At 43.7% G+C, this 22,025-nt stretch overlaps 1 protein-coding gene across 5 annotated transcripts in view; it reads left to right on the top strand.

Annotated features, from left to right (window-relative positions):
* Nucleotides 1–22,025, top strand: part of LOC128500160 (coagulation factor XIII B chain-like) — a 169,962-nt gene that overhangs the window by 4,242 nt on the left and 143,695 nt on the right. For all 5 annotated transcript variants that reach the window (XM_053469206.1, XM_053469204.1, XM_053469203.1 and 2 more), the window contains exons 4-7: nucleotides 4,997–5,073; nucleotides 5,609–5,797; nucleotides 6,355–6,525; nucleotides 7,617–7,793. In XM_053469206.1, the coding sequence (XP_053325181.1) occupies nucleotides 4,997–5,073; nucleotides 5,609–5,797; nucleotides 6,355–6,525; nucleotides 7,617–7,793 (614 nt within the window). The remainder of the gene's footprint in view (nucleotides 1–4,996; nucleotides 5,074–5,608; nucleotides 5,798–6,354; nucleotides 6,526–7,616; nucleotides 7,794–22,025) is intronic.

Raw genomic sequence — 22,025 nt, 5'->3', positions numbered from 1 at the left:
TACTAAAACATCCACACTCACTATATCATCACACCATCACTCCATAACTTGCCTGGATCCTTTCTTTGTAGCTGCTTGACCACTGTATTTTGATTATTCACATTTCATTTTTACATATAGTATGTGTGTGTTTTAGTTTACAAGTTAACAGAATTGAATAGAACAGTGCTATTACATTTAAAGGGAAATTCTTCAATAACAAAACATAAATGTGCTGTCAATGTAAAAAGCATGGTTTTCACATTCCAATGGGGAGTTCCCATGAAAATGCATACAATGCAGTGCTGTATATAGCAATGTAGGTTAGGATTGATAGAAACCTGGTTTAATCATATTCTGTTAAAATAATAAACTTCACTTATAAGCAGAGGTAGAAATTGCCATTGTTGTCAGTCATGTGATATTCTGGATGGCTTTCCCTGCTCAAACACCCATCCAAATCTAAATGGCCATGCTAATGAATTCCTGTTTGTGCAATGAAATCCTTCAAAACTAGAACTGTTTAAAAAAAACAATGCTTTAAAAAATGCTTTAACTAATACTAGGAATAAAAATCGTTGGTGGAGGCAGTGACGTATCCCGGCCCTTGTGCCTGGACATAATATCATATCCCAACGCTCCATGTCTTAAAGGCCTAGGCCAGCAACAAAGGTAAATACAGTCCTGAGTGGAGGTTTTCTTTAATATCCGCTACCATTTTACTACATTTATGTATAGAGTGCCAGGAGTTTCCTTCAGGCTATTACAATGGAGGGACAGTGAAAATTAACAATAATGTGAAAACTGACACATAGGAGGACCTACTGGTACAAGCTTGGAGCTATGCCCACATTCTTGAGCATTGATACTACATTCCAGAGGCCAATAAATTATGTACGTGTAGCTGCCGGCTGGCTATACGCAATAGACTTGTGCATTCGGATTTGTATGAACGTGCTTTTTTAATGAAAATTGCCGTTTTGTGCGTTCATAGGAATCCCCAATGAAAATTACCGTATTTGCTCGATTATAAGACGACCCTGATTATAAGACGACCCCCCAAAATCTAAATATTAATTTAAGAAAAAAACAAAAAGCCTGAATATAAGACTTTCCTATAGGAAAAAAAGTTTTACTAGTAAATATTAATTCATGTAAACAATTTTTTCATATTTAATAAAAGCTATGATTGAGAAAAATATATTTCCTTTTTTTTTTTTTAATATTTATATTTATTTAAGTTTTCAAGCAGTTTGACAAAAATATAAAGTACATCGGTAGGGTATTACAATGTCAGTTTTTTCTTGCCAACAAAGAAGTATATAATCTTAAATGAATTTAAACGATTATTCAAAACAAAACAAATTGTCCAGTCCTCATTCATTACTATATTTAGTACTACAATAGATTGTATATTTGTTTAAGGACTTTATGAGCAAACAGACACTATATTTCTGACCCCACCGAATGGAAGAAAAACAGCAGAAGAATAAGTTACAGGATATTTGGCATAAGCTGTAAATATAGCAGCCAAATATCAATCACAAATACCACGTATATCATTCATACATCAGTCATACTTGGGAGGAGATGAGAAACATATGGGGGCTAGCTATTGGTCATAGATTGAGTCGTAATAAATTTCCTTTTATTTGCCAACCTGCCCCCCCAGTTATGCACATCTGCCCCCAGGGTTGCCATTCTGCCCCCAGAAATGCCTTATACCCCCTATTTGCCAGTCTGCCCCATGATGTGCCTTTTAACCATCTATATGCCACTCTGCCACCAGAAATGTCTTATATCCTCCTATATGCCACTCTGCCCCATGATATGCCTTTTAACCCCCTATATGCCAGAGTGGCATATAGGGGGTTAAAAGGCATATCATGGGGCAGAGTGGCATATAGGGGGTTAAAAGGCATTTCTGGAGGTATATATATATATATATAACTGCTAACAGCAATCACACTCCTATCAAGCCAAGGCAGCCAGTACATGCTGGAACCTGGGGATGAAAGGAGTGTGAGTACAGCCTCCCTATGCCATGCTACCACCACACCCCCCTTACACATCCATGCTATCTCACACACACTCATTCACAAACATTTAAAAATACTCATTCGTTCCATTTATCACACATACTTGCTAAAATAGTTTATTTTAGTGCAGAAAATGTACTAGTGTGGGATGGATTGGTGAAGCTGGAGTGTACTTCTGGAGTGCATGTATATGATTTATAAACCACTTACAGCAGGTGTCCCCAGGTTTTTTCTGCAGTGGGCCACTTCATCAGAAATGTATGTGTGCGTGGGCCGCAGTCATTTTTCCCTGAGAGAAAATATGGCCTTTTGGCTTCATAATGCATATCAATACAGGGTTAATTTGGCGATAATGAGAAAAGCTGGGGACAAACAGTTTTTTGATCAACTTTTATATGTCATTCTATCAATACTAAATTACTTAAGCAGTAAAACAAAGTTAGTCCACATACCATTTAAAACAAGTTTTGCCAAATAATACTGCACAACGCTGGAGCACACTGTGGGTACAAGCTGGATTTAAGATGGCTGGTGCTGAGGATTTTGGTGGCCATTTTATGGAAGTAAGTAAAATAGACAGAATCTTAACACCTCGGCATCCATGTGTACTGGATAAAGATGACATCATTGCTCGGCAGATAATACAAGATAGAATCTTATGTGATGGGATTGGGAGCACATCAGTACACTAAAAAAAGTAATCAAACACAGGATACCTGAAGTCACAATTTAGTGCCACTAATCCTTTTTGATAAAATATGCCGATTAAAATAGAGTAAATAACACAAAACCTTTACTTTTCCTCTCCTCTCTGCCTGCTCGCGCACAGTGTGCGAACAGCCTAGGTTGTGACCTCGATACGCTTCTGTCTCGCTGTGCCGGTTCAAAATAGTTTAGAAAGGACCCTTCAGACCTGGTTTGGTGCGGTCCAGGTCGGAAGGGCCCTTTCTAAACAATTTTGAACCAGTACAAAGAGACAGGAAAAGGGTTTCCAGGGGTTACACTGGGCCCCCTAGAGGCACGGACTCCTGTAGTTACGCCAGTGCTTTTGGCTGGATGTGCCTGTTTCCCGCTGCCTGGTCTGCCTTGTCCTGTTCCCTGCCCCTGTGCCTCAATCCCCATCCTTACTCTGGGGAATCATTTATTTTTTTTTAAATGGGGGGTTAGTCTTCTGCCTGGATGTGTGTGCCTGGCCTTCCCTGTGCCGTGCTGCAAAAACACACCTTTCATAGATGACAAAGGAAGGGATTCTTTACAGTAAGGGCAATAAAGGTATGGAATTCACTGCCAAGGGAGGTAGATGCCTTTTAAAGGGGTCTGGATATTTTTTTTGTAGAAAGGCATGACATACAGGGCTATAAATAGAATTAATATTTCAGAGCTTCTTGATCCAAGGAGAAATCTGATTGCCTTTTGGAGTCAACAAGGAATTATTTTCCCCTGATAGCAGAATTCGAAGTAGCTTAATTGCCTTATTTTGGATCAAGAGTAGAAAGGATAGGTAGTGAACTTGATGGACTAGGTCTTTTTTCAACCTTATGTAACTATGTAACAATGCAGGTGAATTTGTATAATGTCCAACTTGCATATTCCCTTCTGCCAACTCTTTTTAACACATTAAAATATACTGCAGCAGAATTGGGAAAAAAACATCAACCACTTGATGATTCATTAGCCTCTATGTAATTGTAACTTTTTCCAGTTAACACATTTCACCTTACTGCTCAGTAAGAGGCAAAGTGGCATGCACATTTCTCATCTGTGCCCAACCTTAATAAAAAAGCATAATTATAATAACACTTAGTTAACACTTAATTGTTGCACATCCTTTACTGGTCACTCACCGGACCCAACCCATTAATTTGCAATGTATTGCGCTTCTCCCCTGCCCTGTGCGTGTGGCTGGAGGACATCTTACTTGGAGTCAGGCTTGGGCAAAAAGGAGGGGAGATCACACTGACTGTAACTGTCTCCTCCTAATCAGAATCAGTGTGGCAAGAACTTTGGTTTGAACGCGCTTGCATACTAGGAAGCGTGCGGGGGGAGAAAGTGTTGGAAAGAAAATTATTTCTCAGGGTACAATCAATATGAAAGACGGCCCTGCTGGCAGTTATGGGGTGTAAATGCTTCCTTACTGACTTCAAAGAGGAGGATTTATTTTTGGTAGCGGCTGCAAAAGTATTTACAAATCAAACTGGTAACATTGTTCTCCATTGATTTTATGTTTATGTTTAGATGACATAAGCAGTTTGTGTTTGTTTTTTGCTAAAGAAAATATTTCCATTTTCTATTGTTTTATGATTTAGAAATACATAATTGTACAATAAAATGTGTATCTATATTGTAAAATACACCTTTGTCATGTATTTTACGTTTTATGCTGTAGTTTATCGATATAATTGAGCCATTGAGAAAACACTTAAAGTGTAAATCAACCTATGAGTCTATGTTGTTGTGTTACTGTGAGCAAGTCTTACCCAGTACTAATGAAAGCTAAGCTCTTAGTGAAGTTCTTGAAAAATGTACTCTGAGCTTGACAAATTTATGTAAAAATTGGAAGCCAACTTGATATTTTAGAAGCCAGATACATCCATAAAAATAATACTAAATGACTGTATGAGTTACGAGGAGGTGTAAACAAAAATAGAGACATGGCTCCTAGCTTCTGAGATTTTTCCAGCCTTGGGTATTGATGGGTCAATTGACAATGCATAGGCATACCTGTTGTTTACTACATGCAATTTAGCCTGTGAGGGTGCCAGGAACACTGTGGGAGTGTATAGTACTCTCAATAGCGTGACAAGCAAACACCCATTACATTACCTTTGGACATCAGGTCCACTTTGGGATAAAAGAGAACTAAATTCTTAAATTACATATTTATGTGGGCTAAAAATAATAATTCGATGTGTATTGAAGTAAGTATAATATGCAACATCTCTAACAGTTTATGTATTTTTTTTTCTTTTTGTATCTAGTTATCAGATGGTAAGCAAACAGAAAACTAGAGAATGCACTGCAAATGGCTGGAGTAATTTCCCCCCTCATTGTGAAGGTAAATAACATGTTAATACTTAAGTAAATGTAATACAACTTAAAAGTTGTCCTTACTAAATTACTTCAAAACTGCTTTGACATCATTCGGGTTCGTTTAATTTTATTTTTGTATTTTAGTTTAATGTTTTTGGTATATTCAAGTATATTTGTTTTCAGTGCTCTTCATGAGGGAGAAACGTTACATTCTTTCTGGTTGCTACCATTAGTGTGTCACTATAATGGAATCTTTAAGATGGACGATTGGAGGGTTCATATTAGAGACTCAAGTTAACTTAATTTCTGCTGGTCCCTACAAGCCTTATGTATGTCTATATATATATATATATATGTATAGGTATGTACTGTTTAAGAAGCCATCCCACAAGCAATAACATGCAATACCCTGAAATATTGGGTACAAAAAAGGAATCACAAAAAATATTTTAATGTCCACATTTCTATTTTCTATTATAAACAGGTCTAGGGTTCACATATAGTATAAATCTATATGCAATCCATTTTGACCTTTTTTTTTTTTTTTTTTTTTACTACAGCTCGAAAATGCCCACCCGTGGTGCCTGCTGAAGGCGTTAATGTTATATCATCTTCTTATGATGAAGAGTTTTCTATGGGTCAGGTAGTACGATTTGAATGTAAGAATCCCAGACTTAAACTGGAGGGGCCTTCGGAGGTTTTCTGCACATCAGAGGGAGAGTGGAATGAACAACCACCCATATGTAAAGGTTAGATCATTATTATAGCTCTAGAAAATACTAGGTATTAGTATTATTATTATATATACTAAGTTGAAATATGGCAGCTTATAAAAAGGTTAATAGTAACATATATTGACATATTCTGAGTGGTTGTAATGTGTCCATTTTCCTCTCAATCTTTAGAATTAAGAGATAAAAGCAGAATGGTTATAGAAAAACCTATTGACCTCCCAACTGTCCTGATTTTGTGATTTTTTTGCCAATCTCACTTTTCCCAACACTACATGTGCGATGCCATATAGTCATTTTGCCCACTGCATGTGTGCAGCTCTCTGGCCTAGTTTCTGCTCACCTGTGGTCCATGTATTGGTGCCTGCAGGAGTAGATTAAGAGAGGAAAATTGACAGCCACTCATACTTTTTACTCTATCATTTCTGTAGGTCCTTACCTTCAATCACCAGTCTATAATTTGGCTGGGCCACAGTAGGTTGGTGCTCCTATAAGGACACCTTGGTTTTGAGATAAATTCTGGATTGAACCCTTTTGCGTTTTTTAGCATGCTTGTTTGTCTTTTTTTTATTTAGAAGCAAGTTGCAATGTGCCAGAGATCCCTAATGGCTCAGTAGACAATCCAATACCAATCTACAAAGAGAATGAAAAATTATCATATAAATGTGATGAGAAATACAAAGTGTACCAGCGTTCTGAAGCAACGTGTACTAAGAATGGTTGGAGCCCCGAGCCTGCATGTACAGGTTGGTGTTAAAAATATATTTGAGTATAGATATGAAAAGAAAAAGAGAACCAATGTCTACATAGAGATAATAGGGACATTGTTTAAACAACAAAATAATATATGTATTTGCTAGCAAGTTAGCATATGGTATAGGTGAAATTGAAACAGGTGCATAATAGTCACCTGATGTGTCCCCATTGTTCAGTTGGTACTCCAACTCTAAAGGAGCTGAACTGGTCCTGCTTAATGCACAACTCAACCATTCAGGTGATTTTCAAGAAATTGTACCGATTTAACTCTAACCAAGCTTTACTTGCATTAAAAGCTTACTCAGGTTGCCCAATTATAACGTACAGTACTATTAGGGAGCAGAAATGTTTATCAGTAAATAGGCCCCAATTAGTGCACAGAGTTGTCACTAAGTCATCACTATCATCTGCATAGAAAGCAACACAAATATGCATATTGAATTGTTATGGCTGATTGTGTTTTAGCTGCCCATCCTTTTTTAGCACAGATAGTACGTAGGGAAATAAAAATTATCCAAACAAACATTGTTGTTTCCCTGCTTTTATCTCATCTATCTCTATTTGGCTTACCTTTTCTGGTGAGGGCAATATGTTTTTTGTGTGCATACTGGGATGTAGATCAATGTCACACAAACTAAAATCATATAATAACATAAACTGCATGCTATTTTTATGTTGGTTGCAAATGTCTTACTAGGTGCTGCACGTGTGGTATTCATTTATCTGTGTGTTCAAACAGAGTTGTATGCAAACTCCTTATCACTGTTACAATTGTAGAACTACATTTATGAAAGTTTTTTTGTTAGCACAACGTTTTAAATGTGATCTTATCGCCTTTGCAAACGTTTGCAACCAGCAGGACTAATATCACTTGCTAAAGTGATAAGACTGTTTCAGCCTCACATATGTAACTCATCGTTATGGCCATAAAGGGTTAGGTGTTGTGCACTGCAAGGTCACATGCATCATATGTAACTGTAAATGTACATACTAAAATGTATCATGTGTGGTGAATGAGCATATACAGCTTGTTTTACTGTTTATTATGGTTCTTTAATATATGCTTCATACTATGGCATAGAAATCATCTGCTATCCTGAATATGTGGCAAATGGTAAACTTGAAAAGACTAAGGATATATACAGAGATGGAGAAATCATTGACTTGAAGTGTGATTATGGATTCCAAATTGAGCATAAACCAGACGAACCACGGGTATGCACTGCTACTGGCTGGTCTCCTCCTCCGAAGTGCATCAGTAAGTATACTTTCATTTTAAAACGAAAACTGATGTGTACTAATTGTTTCTTCTATACACTAATAGATACATTAGTTCCCTGTTGTCTGTTTACCTAATGAACCCCTAATGACCCTCCATCACCAGCACCAAAACTAAGAGTCCTGGGGTAAACTGAAGATGTTGTATGGGGTACCAAATTAAGCTATACCAGTTGTTTAAGTTTTGTAGGTGATATTCCTCCTCCACATACCTGCTTGTGTAGTGTAAGGAGGAGTAGGAAAATGTGTGTTACCATTGTTACATGCCTCTAATATACACTTTGGTAGGCACTCAAGATGTGCTTTGGTTATAATTAGACTTGGGCACCAGGGGGCTCTTCGTGTTCGTCTTCGTGCTCGTCTTCGGGGAAAAAAAAATCTTCGTATTCCGCGAATATTCGCCCGTTCCTGTCTTCTCTTCGGGCGAATATTCGCGGACATTCTTCGTGCTCGTTTAATCTTCGTTTTCTTCCTGGTTGCCTAGCAGGGGTTAATACGGGGTTAATAACACATCACAGCAGCAGCAGCTGCCGTGAAGGTACGTGTGTGCAGCTCTATTGGTCGTTTCGGCAGGGGGCTGGTCTGGCATCAACGAGTGAATTGCAGAACTGCAGAATGCACTTCATTCGTTGATGGCAGGCGAGCCCCCTGCCGAAACGACCAATAGAGTTGCACACACATACCGAGGTGTACTGTCCATAGATGTTTAATAAAAGAATAGGGAATATTTTACATTTTTAAATTGATTTTGGACCACTTTACATGCCTAACATTTGCTACCTATTTACAATGGCATACTTTGCAACAACCCAACTTACTTATTGGACAGGACTGGAAAATAGCAGGACTGTCCACCAAAATCTTGGGTGTGTTGGCAGGTATGCTGATGGAAAAATGTTGGACAAGAACTAAAAAATAGCTTAGGGTTAATGTACGGTTATGTTTAAGATTAGTAGCAGTGCACTGGTTTGGTTAAAGATGGATTATGTCTAAATAATAATAATTTAATTTTAATGTTTTTTTTTAAAAAAAAATAGGGGTTTATTTAAATGTATTTTAAAGTTAGATTTATTATTTAGTACTTGATTATATTTATTAAATGTTTATAGTAGCGTTACCTACCGAGCTATACCTACCTATGTGTATTTGCATTTTGCATACCTAGTTTAGCTAAATTAGATGGGACAGGACTGGAAAAAAGCAGGACTGTCCCTGAAAAAGTTGGGTCTGTTGGCAGGTATGTGGATGGAAAAATGTTATAGGGTGAAGTGTGAGTTATAGTGTTAATGTAATGCTATTAGTGAGTGAAGGCCAGGGCAAATAACAAGGAAAAGGTCCTTGTGTTTTGTGCATTGTAAGTGTGTGTGTATGTGTGTTATGTGTGATGTCACTGTGTGTTATATGTGTTATATGTGTTATTGTGTGTGTTATGTTTGGTTGGTTGTGTATCAGAAGGAAAATAATGAAATGGAAAAGGAAATGGGAAAGGCAAATGAGTGGGCAATTGGCGACCCGCTCACCTGTTTCACCCCAGGGCAAAGCACCCAAACACTGTCAGTCTTAGACGTTTGGCAGCAGACTTCCAGAGCTCAGACACAAGGCCCTAGCGTAAGCTGGCCACTCCGGCGGAGGTAGCAGGCGTTGCCACACCGCAAACAGAGGCAGCCAGGGGGGAGAAACTGCCCTTACCATTAGGGACATTTTGGCCATGACTCTAGCCAGGAAGCGAACTGGCAGAGAAGAGATGCTGGCACCACCACCAGCAGCAGCATTGAAAAATGGGAAAGGCGAATGAGTGGGCAATTGGCGACCCACTCACCTGTTTCACCCCAGGGCAAAGCACCCAAACACTGTCAGTCTTAGACGTTTGGCAGCAGACTTCCAGAGCTCAGACACAAGGCCCTAGCGTAAGCTGGCCACTCCGGCGGAGGTAGCAGGCGTTGCCACACCGCAAACAGAGGCAGCCAGGGGGGAGAAACTGCCCTTACCATTAGGGACATTTTGGGCATGACTCTAGCCAGGAAGCGAACTGGCAGAGAAGAGATGCTGGCACCACCACCAGCAGCAGCATTGAAAAATGGGAAAGGCGAATGAGTGGGCAATTGGCGACCCACTCACCTGTTTCACCCCAGGGCAAAGCACCCAAACACTGTCAGTCTTAGACGTTTGGCAGCAGACTTCCAGAGCTCAGACACAAGGCCCTAGCGTAAGCTGGCCACTCCGGCGGAGGTAGCAGGCGTTGCCACACCGCAAACAGAGGCAGCCAGGGGGGAGAAACTGCCCTTACCATTAGGGACATTTTGGGCATGACTCTAGCCAGGAAGCGAACTGGCAGAGAAGAGATGCTGGCACCACCACCAGCAGCAGCATTGAAAAATGGGAAAGGCGAATGAGTGGGCAATTGGCGACCCACTCACCTGTTTCACCCCAGGGCAAAGCACCCAAACACTGTCAGTCTTAGACGTTTGGCAGCAGACTTCCAGAGCTCAGACACAAGGCCCTAGCGTAAGCTGGCCACTCCGGCGGAGGTAGCAGGCGTTGCCACACCGCAAACAGAGGCAGCCAGGGGGGAGAAACTGCCCTTACCATTAGGGACATTTTGGCCATGACTCTAGCCAGGAAGCGAACTGGCAGAGAAGAGATGCTGGCACCACCACCAGCAGCAGCATTGAAAAATGGGAAAGGCGAATGAGTGGGCAATTGGCGACCCACTCACCTGTTTCACCCCAGGGCAAAGCACCCAAACACTGTCAGTCTTAGACGTTTGGCAGCAGACTTCCAGAGCTCAGACACAAGGCCCTAGCGTAAGCTGGCCACTCCGGCGGAGGTAGCAGGCGTTGCCACACCGCAAACAGAGGCAGCCAGGGGGGAGAAACTGCCCTTACCATTAGGGACATTTTGGGCATGACTCTAGCCAGGAAGCGAACTGGCAGAGAAGAGATGCTGGCACCACCACCAGCAGCAGCATTGAAAACTGAAAAGGCGAATGAGTGGGCAATTGGCGACCCACTCACCTGTTTCACCCCAGGGCAAAGCACCCAAACACTGTCAGTCTTAAACGTTTGGCAGCAGACTTCCAGAGCTCAGACACAAGGCCCTAGCGTAAGCTGGCCACTCCGGCGGAGGTAGCAGGCGTTGCCACACCGCAGACAGAGGCAGCCAGGGGGGAGAAACTGCCCTTACCATTAGGGACATTTGATTCATGACACTAGCCAGGAAGCGAACTGGCATCGAAGAGACACTGGCACCACCACCAGCAGCAGCAGCAGCAGCAGAATTGGGAAAGGCGAATGAGTGGGCAATTGGCGACCCACTCACCTGTTTCACCCCAGGGCAAAGCACCCAAACACTGTCAGTCTTAGACGTTTGGCAGCAGACTTCCAGAGCTCAGACACTAGGCCCTAGCGTAAGCTGGCCACTCCGGCGGAGGTAGCAGGCGTTGCCACACCGCAGACAGAGGCAGCCAGGGGGGAGAAACTGCCCTTACCATTAGGGACATTTGATTCATGACACTAGCCAGGAAGCGAACTGGCATCGAAGAGACACTGGCACCACCACCAGCAGCAGCAGCAGCAGCAGAATTGGGAAAGGCGAATGAGTGGGCAATTGGCGACCCACTCACCTGTTTCACCCCAGGGCAAAGCACCCAAACACTGTCAGTCTTAGACGTTTGGCAGCAGACTTCCAGAGCTCAGACACTAGGCCCTAGCGTAAGCTGGCCACTCCGGCGGAGGTAGCAGGCGTTGCCACACCGCAGACAGAGGCAGCCAGGGGGGAGAAACTGCCCTTACCATTAGGGACATTTGATTCATGACACTAGCCAGGAAGCGAACTGGCATCGAAGAGACACTGGCACCACCACCAGCAGCAGCAGCAGCAGCAGAATTGGGAAAGGCGAATGAGTGGGCAATTGGCGACCCACTCACCTGTTTCACCCCAGGGCAAAGCACCCAAACACTGTCAGTCTTAGACGTTTGGCAGCAGACTTCCAGAGCTCAGACACTAGGCCCTAGCGTAAGCTGGCCACTCCGGCGGAGGTAGCAGGCGTTGCCACACCGCAGACAGACGCAGCCAGAGGGGAGAAACTGCCCTTACCACTAGGGACATTTTGGGCATGACTCTAGCCAGGAAGCGAACTGGCAGAGAAGAGATGCTGGCACCACCACCAGCAGCAGCATTGAAAAGGCGAATGAGTGGGCAATTGGCGACCCACTCACCTGTTTCACCCCAGGGCAAAGCATCCAAACACTGTCAGTCCTTGGCGTTTGGGAGCGGACTTCCAGAGCTCAGACACAAGGCCCTAGCGTAAGCTGGCCACTCCGGCGGAGGTAGCAGGCGTTGCCACACCGCAAACAGAGGCAGCCAGGGGGGAGAAACTGCCCTTACCATAAGGGACAATTAAGGCATGACACTAGCCAGGAAGCGAACTGGCAGAGAAGAGATGCTGGCACCACCAGCAGCAGCAGCAGCAGCAGCAGCAGCATTGGAAAAGGCAAATGAGTGGGCAATTGACAACCCGCTCACCTGTTTCACCCCAGGGCAAAGCATCCAAAGACTGTCAGTCCTTGGCGTTTGGGAGCGGACTTCCAGAGCTCAGACACAAGGCCCTAGCGTAAGCTGGCTACATTGGCGGAGGTAGCAGGCGTTGCCACACCGCAGCAAGTGCAACCAGGGGGGAGAAACTACCCTCACCATCAGGGACATTCGAGGCATGACACTAGCCAGGAAGCGAACTGGCAGAGAAGAGATGCTGGCACCACCAGCAGCAGCAGCAGCAGCAGCAGCAGCAGCAGCATTGGAAAAGGCAAATGAGTGGGCAATTGACGACCCGCTCACCTGTTTCACCCCAGGGCAAAGCATCCAAAGACTGTCAGTCCTTGGCGTTTGGGAGCGGACTTCCAGAACTCAGACACAAGGCCCTAGCGTAAGCTGGCTACATTGGCGGAGGTAGCAGGCGTTGCCACACCGCAGCAAGTGCAACCAGGGGGGAGAAACTGCCCTTACCATAAGGGACATTTGAGGCATGACACTAGCCAGGAAGCGAACTGGCAGAGAAGAGACACTGGCACCACCACCAGCAGCAGCATTGGAAAAGGCGAATGAGTGGGCAATTGACGACCCGCTCACCTGTTTCACCCCAGGGCAAAGCATCCAAAGACTGTCAGTCCTTGGCGTTTGGGAGCGGACTTCCAGAACTCAGACACAAGGCCCTAGCGTAAGCTGGCTACATTGGCGGAGGTAGCAGGCGTTGCCACACCGCAGCAAGTGCAACCAGGGGGGAGAAACTGCCCTTACCATAAGGGACATTTGAGGCATGACACTAGCCAGGAAGCGAACTGGCAGAGAAGAGACACTGGCACCACCACCAGCAGCAGCATTGGAAAAGGCGAATGAGTGGGCAATTGACGACCCGCTCACCTGTTTCACCCCAGGGCAAAGCATCCAAAGACTGTCAGTCCTTGGCGTTTGGGAGCGGACTTCCAGAACTCAGACACAAGGCCCTAGCGTAAGCTGGCTACATTGGCGGAGGTAGCAGGCGTTGCCACACCGCAGCAAGTGCAACCAGGGGGGAGAAACTACCCTCACCATCAGGGACATTCGAGGCATGACACTAGCCAGGAAGCGAACTGGCATTGAAGAGAGACACTGGCACCACCACCAGCAGCAGCAGAATTGGAAAAGGCGAATGAGTGGGCAATTGACGACCCGCTCACCTGTTTCACCCCAGGGCAAAGCATCCAAACACTGTCAGTCCTTGGCGTTTGGGAGCGGACTTCCAGAGCTCAGACACAAGGCCCTAGCGTAAGCTGGCTACATTGGCGGAGGTAGCAGGCGTTGCCACACCGCAGCAAGTGCAACCAGGGGGGAGAAACTACCCTCACCATCAGGGACATTCGAGGCATGACACTAGCCAGGAAGCGAACTGGCATTGAAGAGAGACACTGGCACCACCACCAGCAGCAGCAGAATTGGGAAAGGCGAATGAGTGGGCAATTGACGACCCGCTCACCTGTTTCACCCCAGGGCAAAGCATCCAAACACTGTCAGTCCTTGGCGTTTGGGAGCGGACTTCCAGAGCTCAGACACAAGGCCCTAGCGTAAGCTGGCTACATTGGCGGAGGTAGCAGGCGTTGCCACACCGCAGCAAGTGCAACCAGGGGGGAGAAACTACCCTCACCATCAGGGACATTCGAGGCATGACACTAGCCAGGAAGCGAACTGGCATTGAAGAGAGACACTGGCACCACCACCAGCAGCAGCAGAATTGGGAAAGGCGAATGAGTGGGCAATTGACGACCCGCTCACCTGTTTCACCCCAGGGCAAAGCATCCAAGCACTGTCAGTCCTTGGCGTTTGGGAGCAGACCTACAGAACTCAGACACAAGGCCCTAGCATAAGCTAGCTACACCGGCGGAGGTAGCAGGCGTTGCCACACCGCAGCAAGTGCAACCAGGGGGGAGAAACTACCCTTTCCATTAGGGACATCTGAGGCATGATTTCAGCCAGGAAGCGAACTGGCAAAAGATACTGGCACCACCACCAGCAGCAGCGTTGGAAACGGAAAAAGGTGAATGAGTGGGCAATTGACGACCCACTCACCTGTTTCACCCCAGGGCAAAGCATCCAAAGACTGTCAGTCCTAGGCGTTTGGGAGCGGACTTACAGAGCTCAGACACTAGGCCCTAGCGTAAATTGGCTACACCAGCGGAGGTAGCAGGCATTGCCACACCGCAGCAAGTGCAACCAGGGGGAGAAACTACCTTAAACATTAGAGAGAAAAAATTTAACTTTCCAAGCTAAGAGCTGGGTAACCCAATTTGGGCAGATTGAATTTAAGAAAGGCAATCTGCTCCATGAGATGAGGTGCCATGCGTGAGCGCTGTGGACTCAGTATGTTTCCAGTCATAGAAAACACGCGCTCACTTTGAACAGTGGTTGGCGGACATGATAGAAGCTGCTGCGCAACCCATGAGAGTGCAGGCCACACACTCTTCTTTTCATCCCAGTAGCTAAGAGGATCAACATTAGGAGCAGAAGGAACTTCACAGAGGTAAAGTTTGACCATTTCAGCAGCACTACTCTCCTTTCTGCTGCTAGCTCTGTCAGATGGTCCAACTATACTGCCAAGTGCCTCTTCCCAAAACGCAGCTGCTCCACTCAGCTGTGTTGTGCTGCTTGTGGCACTGCTGCTGATGCTGCTGCTAGGGGTAGCAGACCACATCATCTCTTCCTCCTCCTGCACCTCACCCTCCTCGGACAGCATTCCCATTTTACGCTGCCAGTCACGCACCTTGTTGACCAATTGCTCCCGGTAGCTACTGAGAACATTGAATTTCAAAGCTAGCTTTCCCTTAATTCTTGGATCACAAAGGCACGCTAGCATCATTTCGGGACTCTCTTCCATTCGCTTGCGAAGGTGTACTTTTAGCAGATCCTTCAGCTTCCTGACTATGGCTGCTACGTCAGGATGTAGAGTGCCACCTTGAACAGCCTCACGGTTTCCAAGGAACACATCCATCTTGCTGCCTAGATGGGAGAACACTGGGATTACCTGGGCCAGACTGGCAGTGTTTGAGCTTAAATTTTCTGTGGCATCCCTGAATGGTTTAAGGACTGCCACTAGCTGGGCGATCACTGTCCAATCCTCCCTATTCAATGGAGAGGTAATCCCTATATTGTGCTCTGAGGCAAGATTATGGATTGCCCTCTGCTGCTCCAAAATCCTCTCTAGCATGTCTAACGTGGAGTTCCACCGTGTACTGACATCCTGACGTAGGCAGTGTACGGGAAGACCTGACCTCTCTTGCTCTTCCCTCAAAAGTTGGCTAGCCTTAACACTATGGTGAAAGTGCCCAGCGATCTTTCTGCAGCGGGACAGAACTACTGCTGCCACATTAGTTCCTTCTGACATTGCTGCCTTCACTACAAGATGGATGATGTGGGCTGCACAGCGCACACCAACAATATGACCATCTCGCAGCGCTTTCACCATATTGGCACCTCCGTCAGTTACCACAAAACCAACTTCAACATTGGTGCCCGCCTCTGCTCCCACCCAAAGGCTAAACATTTTCCTAATCGCATGCAGAATATTTTGGGAAGTGTGCTTTTCATCCATCACTTCTGCATGGAGAAGGAATGATCGGTAGCCTGCTGCAGCAACTTCCTTAGACACACCGGGCTGCCACCAGTGTGCTGTCAAAGAAAGAAAGGCATGCTGGGCGCTAGGTGCACTCCACAAATCTGTAGTGAAATGAACACACTGACCAGCAGCCTTGGAAAGCTCCTCTTTCACTGCTGCAACACAGGACCGATACAGCGAGGGGACAATGTTCCTGCTGAAAGTGGAACGTGACGGAACTGTGTATTGTGGAGCCACAGCCGCCATCAATTGTTTGAAAGGCTCCCCTTCAATCATGGAGAAGGATGCCCCTCCAACAGCAATGAACTGACCAATAAGTCGCGTTACTTTATTGGCCTGCTGTTTGGGCATCGTTCTCTTGGAGTGGAATGCCCCAAATTCTTCCAGGGTGGGCTGGGCATGCAGTGCTCCAACCTGCCTTGGTCTCTGGCTGCCAGCACTAGTTGCTGCTGCTGCTGCTGCTGCTGCTGCTATTGGCTCAGAAGAAGAAGCTGTTGGGGTTTTTCCACGGCCACCAGCTATGCTGCCTGCACTAAGTTTTACCTCTGCATCTTTCCCCAATAGCACAGCGTTGTGTTGAGTGCTGAGGTGATGCTTCATGCTAGCACTGGTAAAATGGCCAGACACTTTCCCTCTGCTTATTAGCTTCCCACAATGTTTGCACTTTCCATAGCGCCCTTCTTCAACATTTTCAAAGTGCTCCCAAATTGGGGCGCGCATAGCCTTGGAGTGTGCCTTGGGTGCTGCTCTTACTGCTCGGGGTGGATGAACAGAGGCAGAACTAGTGGTGGTGGGACTGGTGGTAACAGTACTGGCCATAGTGGGACTGCTAATTGCTTTAGATTTGCTAGGTTTTGCTGCTGCTGCTGGTGGTGGTGATGGTGATGATCGTAGCGGAGAAGGTGGAGGCTCAGGGGAAAATTGTGCACTAGTCATTTGGACACTGCTCCCTGAGGAATCTGATTCCTGACCACTCATCTCCTCTACTTCCTCTGGCTCATAGTCTAGCTCTTCATTAGCCAGATCGAATGGAATTCCTGCTAGGCTGGAGCTAAGACTGATATCGTCGTGAGACTCGTGACTAGTAGTAGTGCGAGCAGGAAGAATAGACTCTGCACTTGGCCTCTCAGTCTCAGGCTCCTCTGCTACCTCGCTAGGTGGAGTTCCACTATGTGTAGCCCTCTCTCTAACTGTCTTTACAAAAATTTTGTAAGGACTTGGTGGCTTGCTAGAGGTACTAGGAGGACATGGCGTGGCGGTACCAGTGGGAACAGTAGGCGCAGCACTAGTGGTGGTAGAGGCGGTAGAGGTGGGGGTGGTGGTGGTGGTTTTCCCTACAAAGGAATGAGATCGCTTTGGTTTGGGACCCCTCTGAGTCTTGCTGCTAATTTGGCTCTGCTTGGTACCTTGCATGCTGCTGGTGGATGGGGAAGATGCTGCTTGGGGCAAAAGGCACTTCTTTTTAGTCACTGGGCTGGTACTACTTGTGCTACCCTTTAACTTTGAACGTGCTTCTGGTGCTTTAGGCTTTCCGTAAAAAACCATAGAGCTTGTGGGCCTAGCCGCACTACTACTGCCTGCTTTTGGTGCCTTTCCTTTACTTGATGATCCTTCAAGCAATGCTTCCCCAAATGATAAGCGAGAGCTTGGCCTACTTGGCCGACTAGACTGACGCAAAGGCTGCATCTTAGAACTGGTGGTGGTGCTGGTGGTGGTGCTGGTGGTGGTGCTGGTGGTGGTAGATGGAGCTTGTCCCTCCTTAGTCCCAAAAGGAGGATCCATTTCAAATTTTGTGTTGTGTGTGTAGTGTAGTGTAGTGTAGTGTAGTGTAGTGTAGTGTTTAAAAAACTATAAAAAAAAAATAAAAAAATAAAAATAAAAAAAAGGAAAAACGAATTAAAGACAAAAAAATTAGAGGAAGTTCTCTTCAGTGCTACTGCTTAAAAAGTAAAACTATGCACTACTGCACTGTGCTGTGTGCAATCTGCCAAAATCCTAAAGTTATTTAAATTATTAACTCAAGATTAACTATTTAATAACTAGCAGTATTTTATTTTTAATTTGAATTTACACGGGCCTAAGAGCTTAGCCTACTACTATGCTAGCCTAAAGCTATATTTCCTTACTATAAGTCTACCTCTAGGCAGACGCTCTCAAACCCACTAAGCTAAAGTGAGGTTAAATCAGATTCAGTATATGATTTATTAATTAATATTAAGTTATATAATATTAATAGATTAGAACTAATTTACTTATATATTATGTATTATAGATAGAAGAATATAGATTATGAATTAGAATTTAGAATTAGAATTACTTATATTATAGATTATGAATTAGAATATTATTATTTATAATATATTATAGATTAAGATTAAAGAAGATTAGAATTATTTTAGTACTACAGCTAGTAGCTTGAAGCTTTGCTTAGTACAGCTCGTCACAGTCAATTTTTCTTGAAAAGAATTAGAAATAAAATAAAATGTCACAGCAAAACAGTTATCTTCACTGCTTGCTGCACTCACTAGCCCAACAAGTTCACTTCACTGATGGACTGAGGTGAGCAAAACACTAAGGGTACTTTTAATAAAATTGAAATAAAATGTAAAATAAATGAGAAAATCTTTGCAAAACAGTTAACGTCACTGCTTGCTGATCAAAAAAAAACACAGCACTTATGCGGCTGCACTCACTAGCCCAACAAGTTCACTTCACTGATGGACTGAGGTGAGCAAAACAAATGAAATAAAATGAAAGATTAATTAAGAAAAATTGACTTGGTCTCTTACTGTTGCTAAAACAAAGCACAAACTATAGAGCTGCAGCACCAGTACTAATAAGATTAGCTGAACTATACGCTAGTAGTAATTAATTAATATTATTACTTTTATTTATAGCTAATTTAATTAACTATTAAGATAAGAAAGAATTAGAGAATTATTGATATTACTGATTTTAGATTAGACACTAGTAGATGTTCTGAATGTCTACAGTACACTCTACACTAGTATACTATTACTAACTATAACTGACAAATATATATATTTTATAATGAATTCAATTATTAATTATATTAATTAATATTACTGATTTTAAATTAGACACTAGTAGATGAATGTCTACAGTACACTCTACACTAGTATACTATAGTATATATATATATATGACTGACAAATATATATATATATATAATATTATAATGAACTATTAAATTATAGATTCTATTAAATTGTAATTTATAAATTCTATTTAATTTATTTAAGCAGGACAGGCAATAGGCACTAGTGCCAGCCCAGGGCAAGGGCACCCCAGTGCCACTGAGGCACTGGGTGCACTGTCAACTCAACAGCACTTACACTAAAGTTGATGACAAATTAATTTTAAAAAAATTAAATTAATCAAATTATTATTATTAAATATATTAATTAAGTAGCACTGAAGTGAGGATGAAGTACACAGTGAGAAATGGCAGGCTAAGGCTTACCAGTCTCACACAGAACAGAACAATCTCTCTCTGTAACGCTCGGATGCAGCACAGCAGTGTTGCCAAAGCAGTCACAGCGAAAAATGAATGGATCTCTCAGGCAAGCTCTGGTCTTATAAAGGCGCCTTCAGAATTCAAAAAACAGCAGCACAGGCATTGGACGAGACCCTTAGCGTTACGTCACAAGAGTGAGCTGATTGGACAGACGAGGATCAGCTCACTCCTGTTTGAAATTTTGGCGGTTGCGCGGCAAAAACGAAGACGATCACGAAGAATCTTCGATTCTTCGTGATTGTGAGTCTTCGTCTTCGCCTACGGTTTGCCGGCACTGTATTCTGTTCTACGTTCCTTCGGAACGAACAAAAAAACGGCCTCTTCGTGCTCGTTTTCATGTTCGCCCGAAGACGAATGCACAAGTCTAGTTATAATGTCATCAACAGGGATCATTTTCCTCTGGTGGCTATATTTGTATTCAAAGAGTAGAGATCCTTCAAAGTACAGACATCCTTGCTATATAAACATTATCAAGTAATGGTAGGCCATGCTCACTCACCTTGCAAAGTCAAACATGTAGCAATAAGAGGGGCATAATTAAGAAAAAAGTGCTACCACCATTAGTGGATAGTTTCTGGATATTAGTGTACAAAAGCATTCTCTAAACTGTAATGTAAGAACGTTAGGATTTTCCCTACATACCTTCATGTTGAGTATTATACTTTTATTTCGCTCTACTTTTTCCAGCAAGACCCTTTTAACATTCTATATTAATAGAAAAAAAGCATACTAGTCCTATCAAAATGCTAATTAGTACATTTTTCTAAATTTGATGCTTACATTTATCTGAGTAACATCTGTACATTTTGGGGGATTGGAGTAAATTATATTCCCTACAATTTACAGCATTACATTTTAACTTCACAGTTATGCTTAATGTTATATCATGCTAAGTCTGAATGTGTACTCATAACCCTAAGGACCGTACAGGGTACAGCGGACTGAGGAGTGGAATAACAGCATACCAAGTGAGCCCCTACTGCAAGTCACTTGGAAAAAAAACATAAAAACAGGTTACTAAAAAGCCAGAAGTGATTAAAACCTCGAGGTACACCAAAAGAACTGCATAAATAGTTAAGGAAAACTAGGTAACTGCTTTACTGCAAACTCAAATATAAAAAGACACCTATAAGCAGTAGCCAATGGGCCAATGGGCCAAAAAGGATTCGGACAAATGTTTCAGTTTGTTTTGGGCCCATTCGTTTTTGAACCAACATATTACGTTCCCCGCCCATTCAGTTTGGCCGCAAATTTGGGGGCACTTTTAATTCAGGAACAGGATTTGTTGTCTGGTGCCCATATTCATTCTCACTCCCTCTTGTTCAGTTTCTCTCTAAATGTTTCCCTACCTTTTCTGCCGGCCATTTCCACATATTTTTCTTCAGCCTTCTATCACTTATCTTCTCCCTGAGAACTTCAATCTTTATCCGCATCTCCGTGGACATAACCTGGCGGAACTTCTGCTAATAATGGCTGAGCTTCCAGTGATGTCCTCTACCCGATCCTCCAATCTTAAACTAAATGTAATTCCTAGATTCCTTGTAAAAGAAGACAGCATAAATTAAAAAAGACAGATAGTCTATGGGGAGATCCTTTTTACATTTAATCACATTACTGACATTCTGTAAAAAGAGGCAGGTATTTTAAGAGATTATCCAGGGACGGCAAGCTCAATAATTAATTCACGTACAGAAAGGAGAGCTCACAACGTAAAAAGCATAAAAGGCACACATAATCAGATTCCCAGATTGCTACTAGAATAATAATGACCTAAAATACACAAAACAAAGAAAGAATTCAGAGCATACCCAACAAATACTTAGAAAGAAAAAACAACTCAGGAACAACTCATTGGCACTGTAGTATTGCAAAACAGTGCTTTACTGTCCTGACAAGGACAGCACCGAGACTTACCCCAATAACAAGTTAGAACTCATATTGAGGTAAAACAGGAACTGAGTTTATTTGGAAAAGCACAGATATTTATACATACAACTACCAGACAGCCCAGCCTCTCCATACCAGTTCTATGGCCAGCAATGCTCACCAGACAAAAAGTCACTATTTCAGGGTAATCCAGAGGGAGCAGCATCAATCCTGGGGTACCAATGCAGAATTTAGGGTCCGAGGATGTTATGTTCCAAAAAGCCACTTGGGCCGATGTCCCCCCAGTCCTAAAGATGGGTAATAAAGCCAAGGTTCCCAAATGAGCTCCCTCTCTGTAACCACCTCCAAGTGTTGCTCACTGCGAGCGTAGTGTAACCTCAAAAGTGCGATGCAGTTCCAATTGTCGGCGGGCATCCCCGTGGTTCCTAGCCACTGTACAGTTCCATGAATTTGTGGCTAGGTCCGGGTCAGGCGCATGGAGCGTTTCTGGCCATATAGGGCACTCATAGCCAGCTAGTCTATGGGAGTCTGGTTAGGACAGACCAGACAGGGTTTTCTCGTCACCCTGTGCCCCCCAATGAGCACAGGGTGACTTAGACAGAAGAGGGGACCAGGCAGGCAAGGAGTTACCCGAGAATCCTTCT

This window comes from Spea bombifrons, chromosome 6 (assembly GCF_027358695.1).
Source record: "Spea bombifrons isolate aSpeBom1 chromosome 6, aSpeBom1.2.pri, whole genome shotgun sequence".
Lineage (NCBI taxonomy): Eukaryota > Metazoa > Chordata > Amphibia > Anura > Pelobatidae > Spea > Spea bombifrons.
This window is presented reverse-complemented; position numbering and strand designations above follow the sequence as displayed.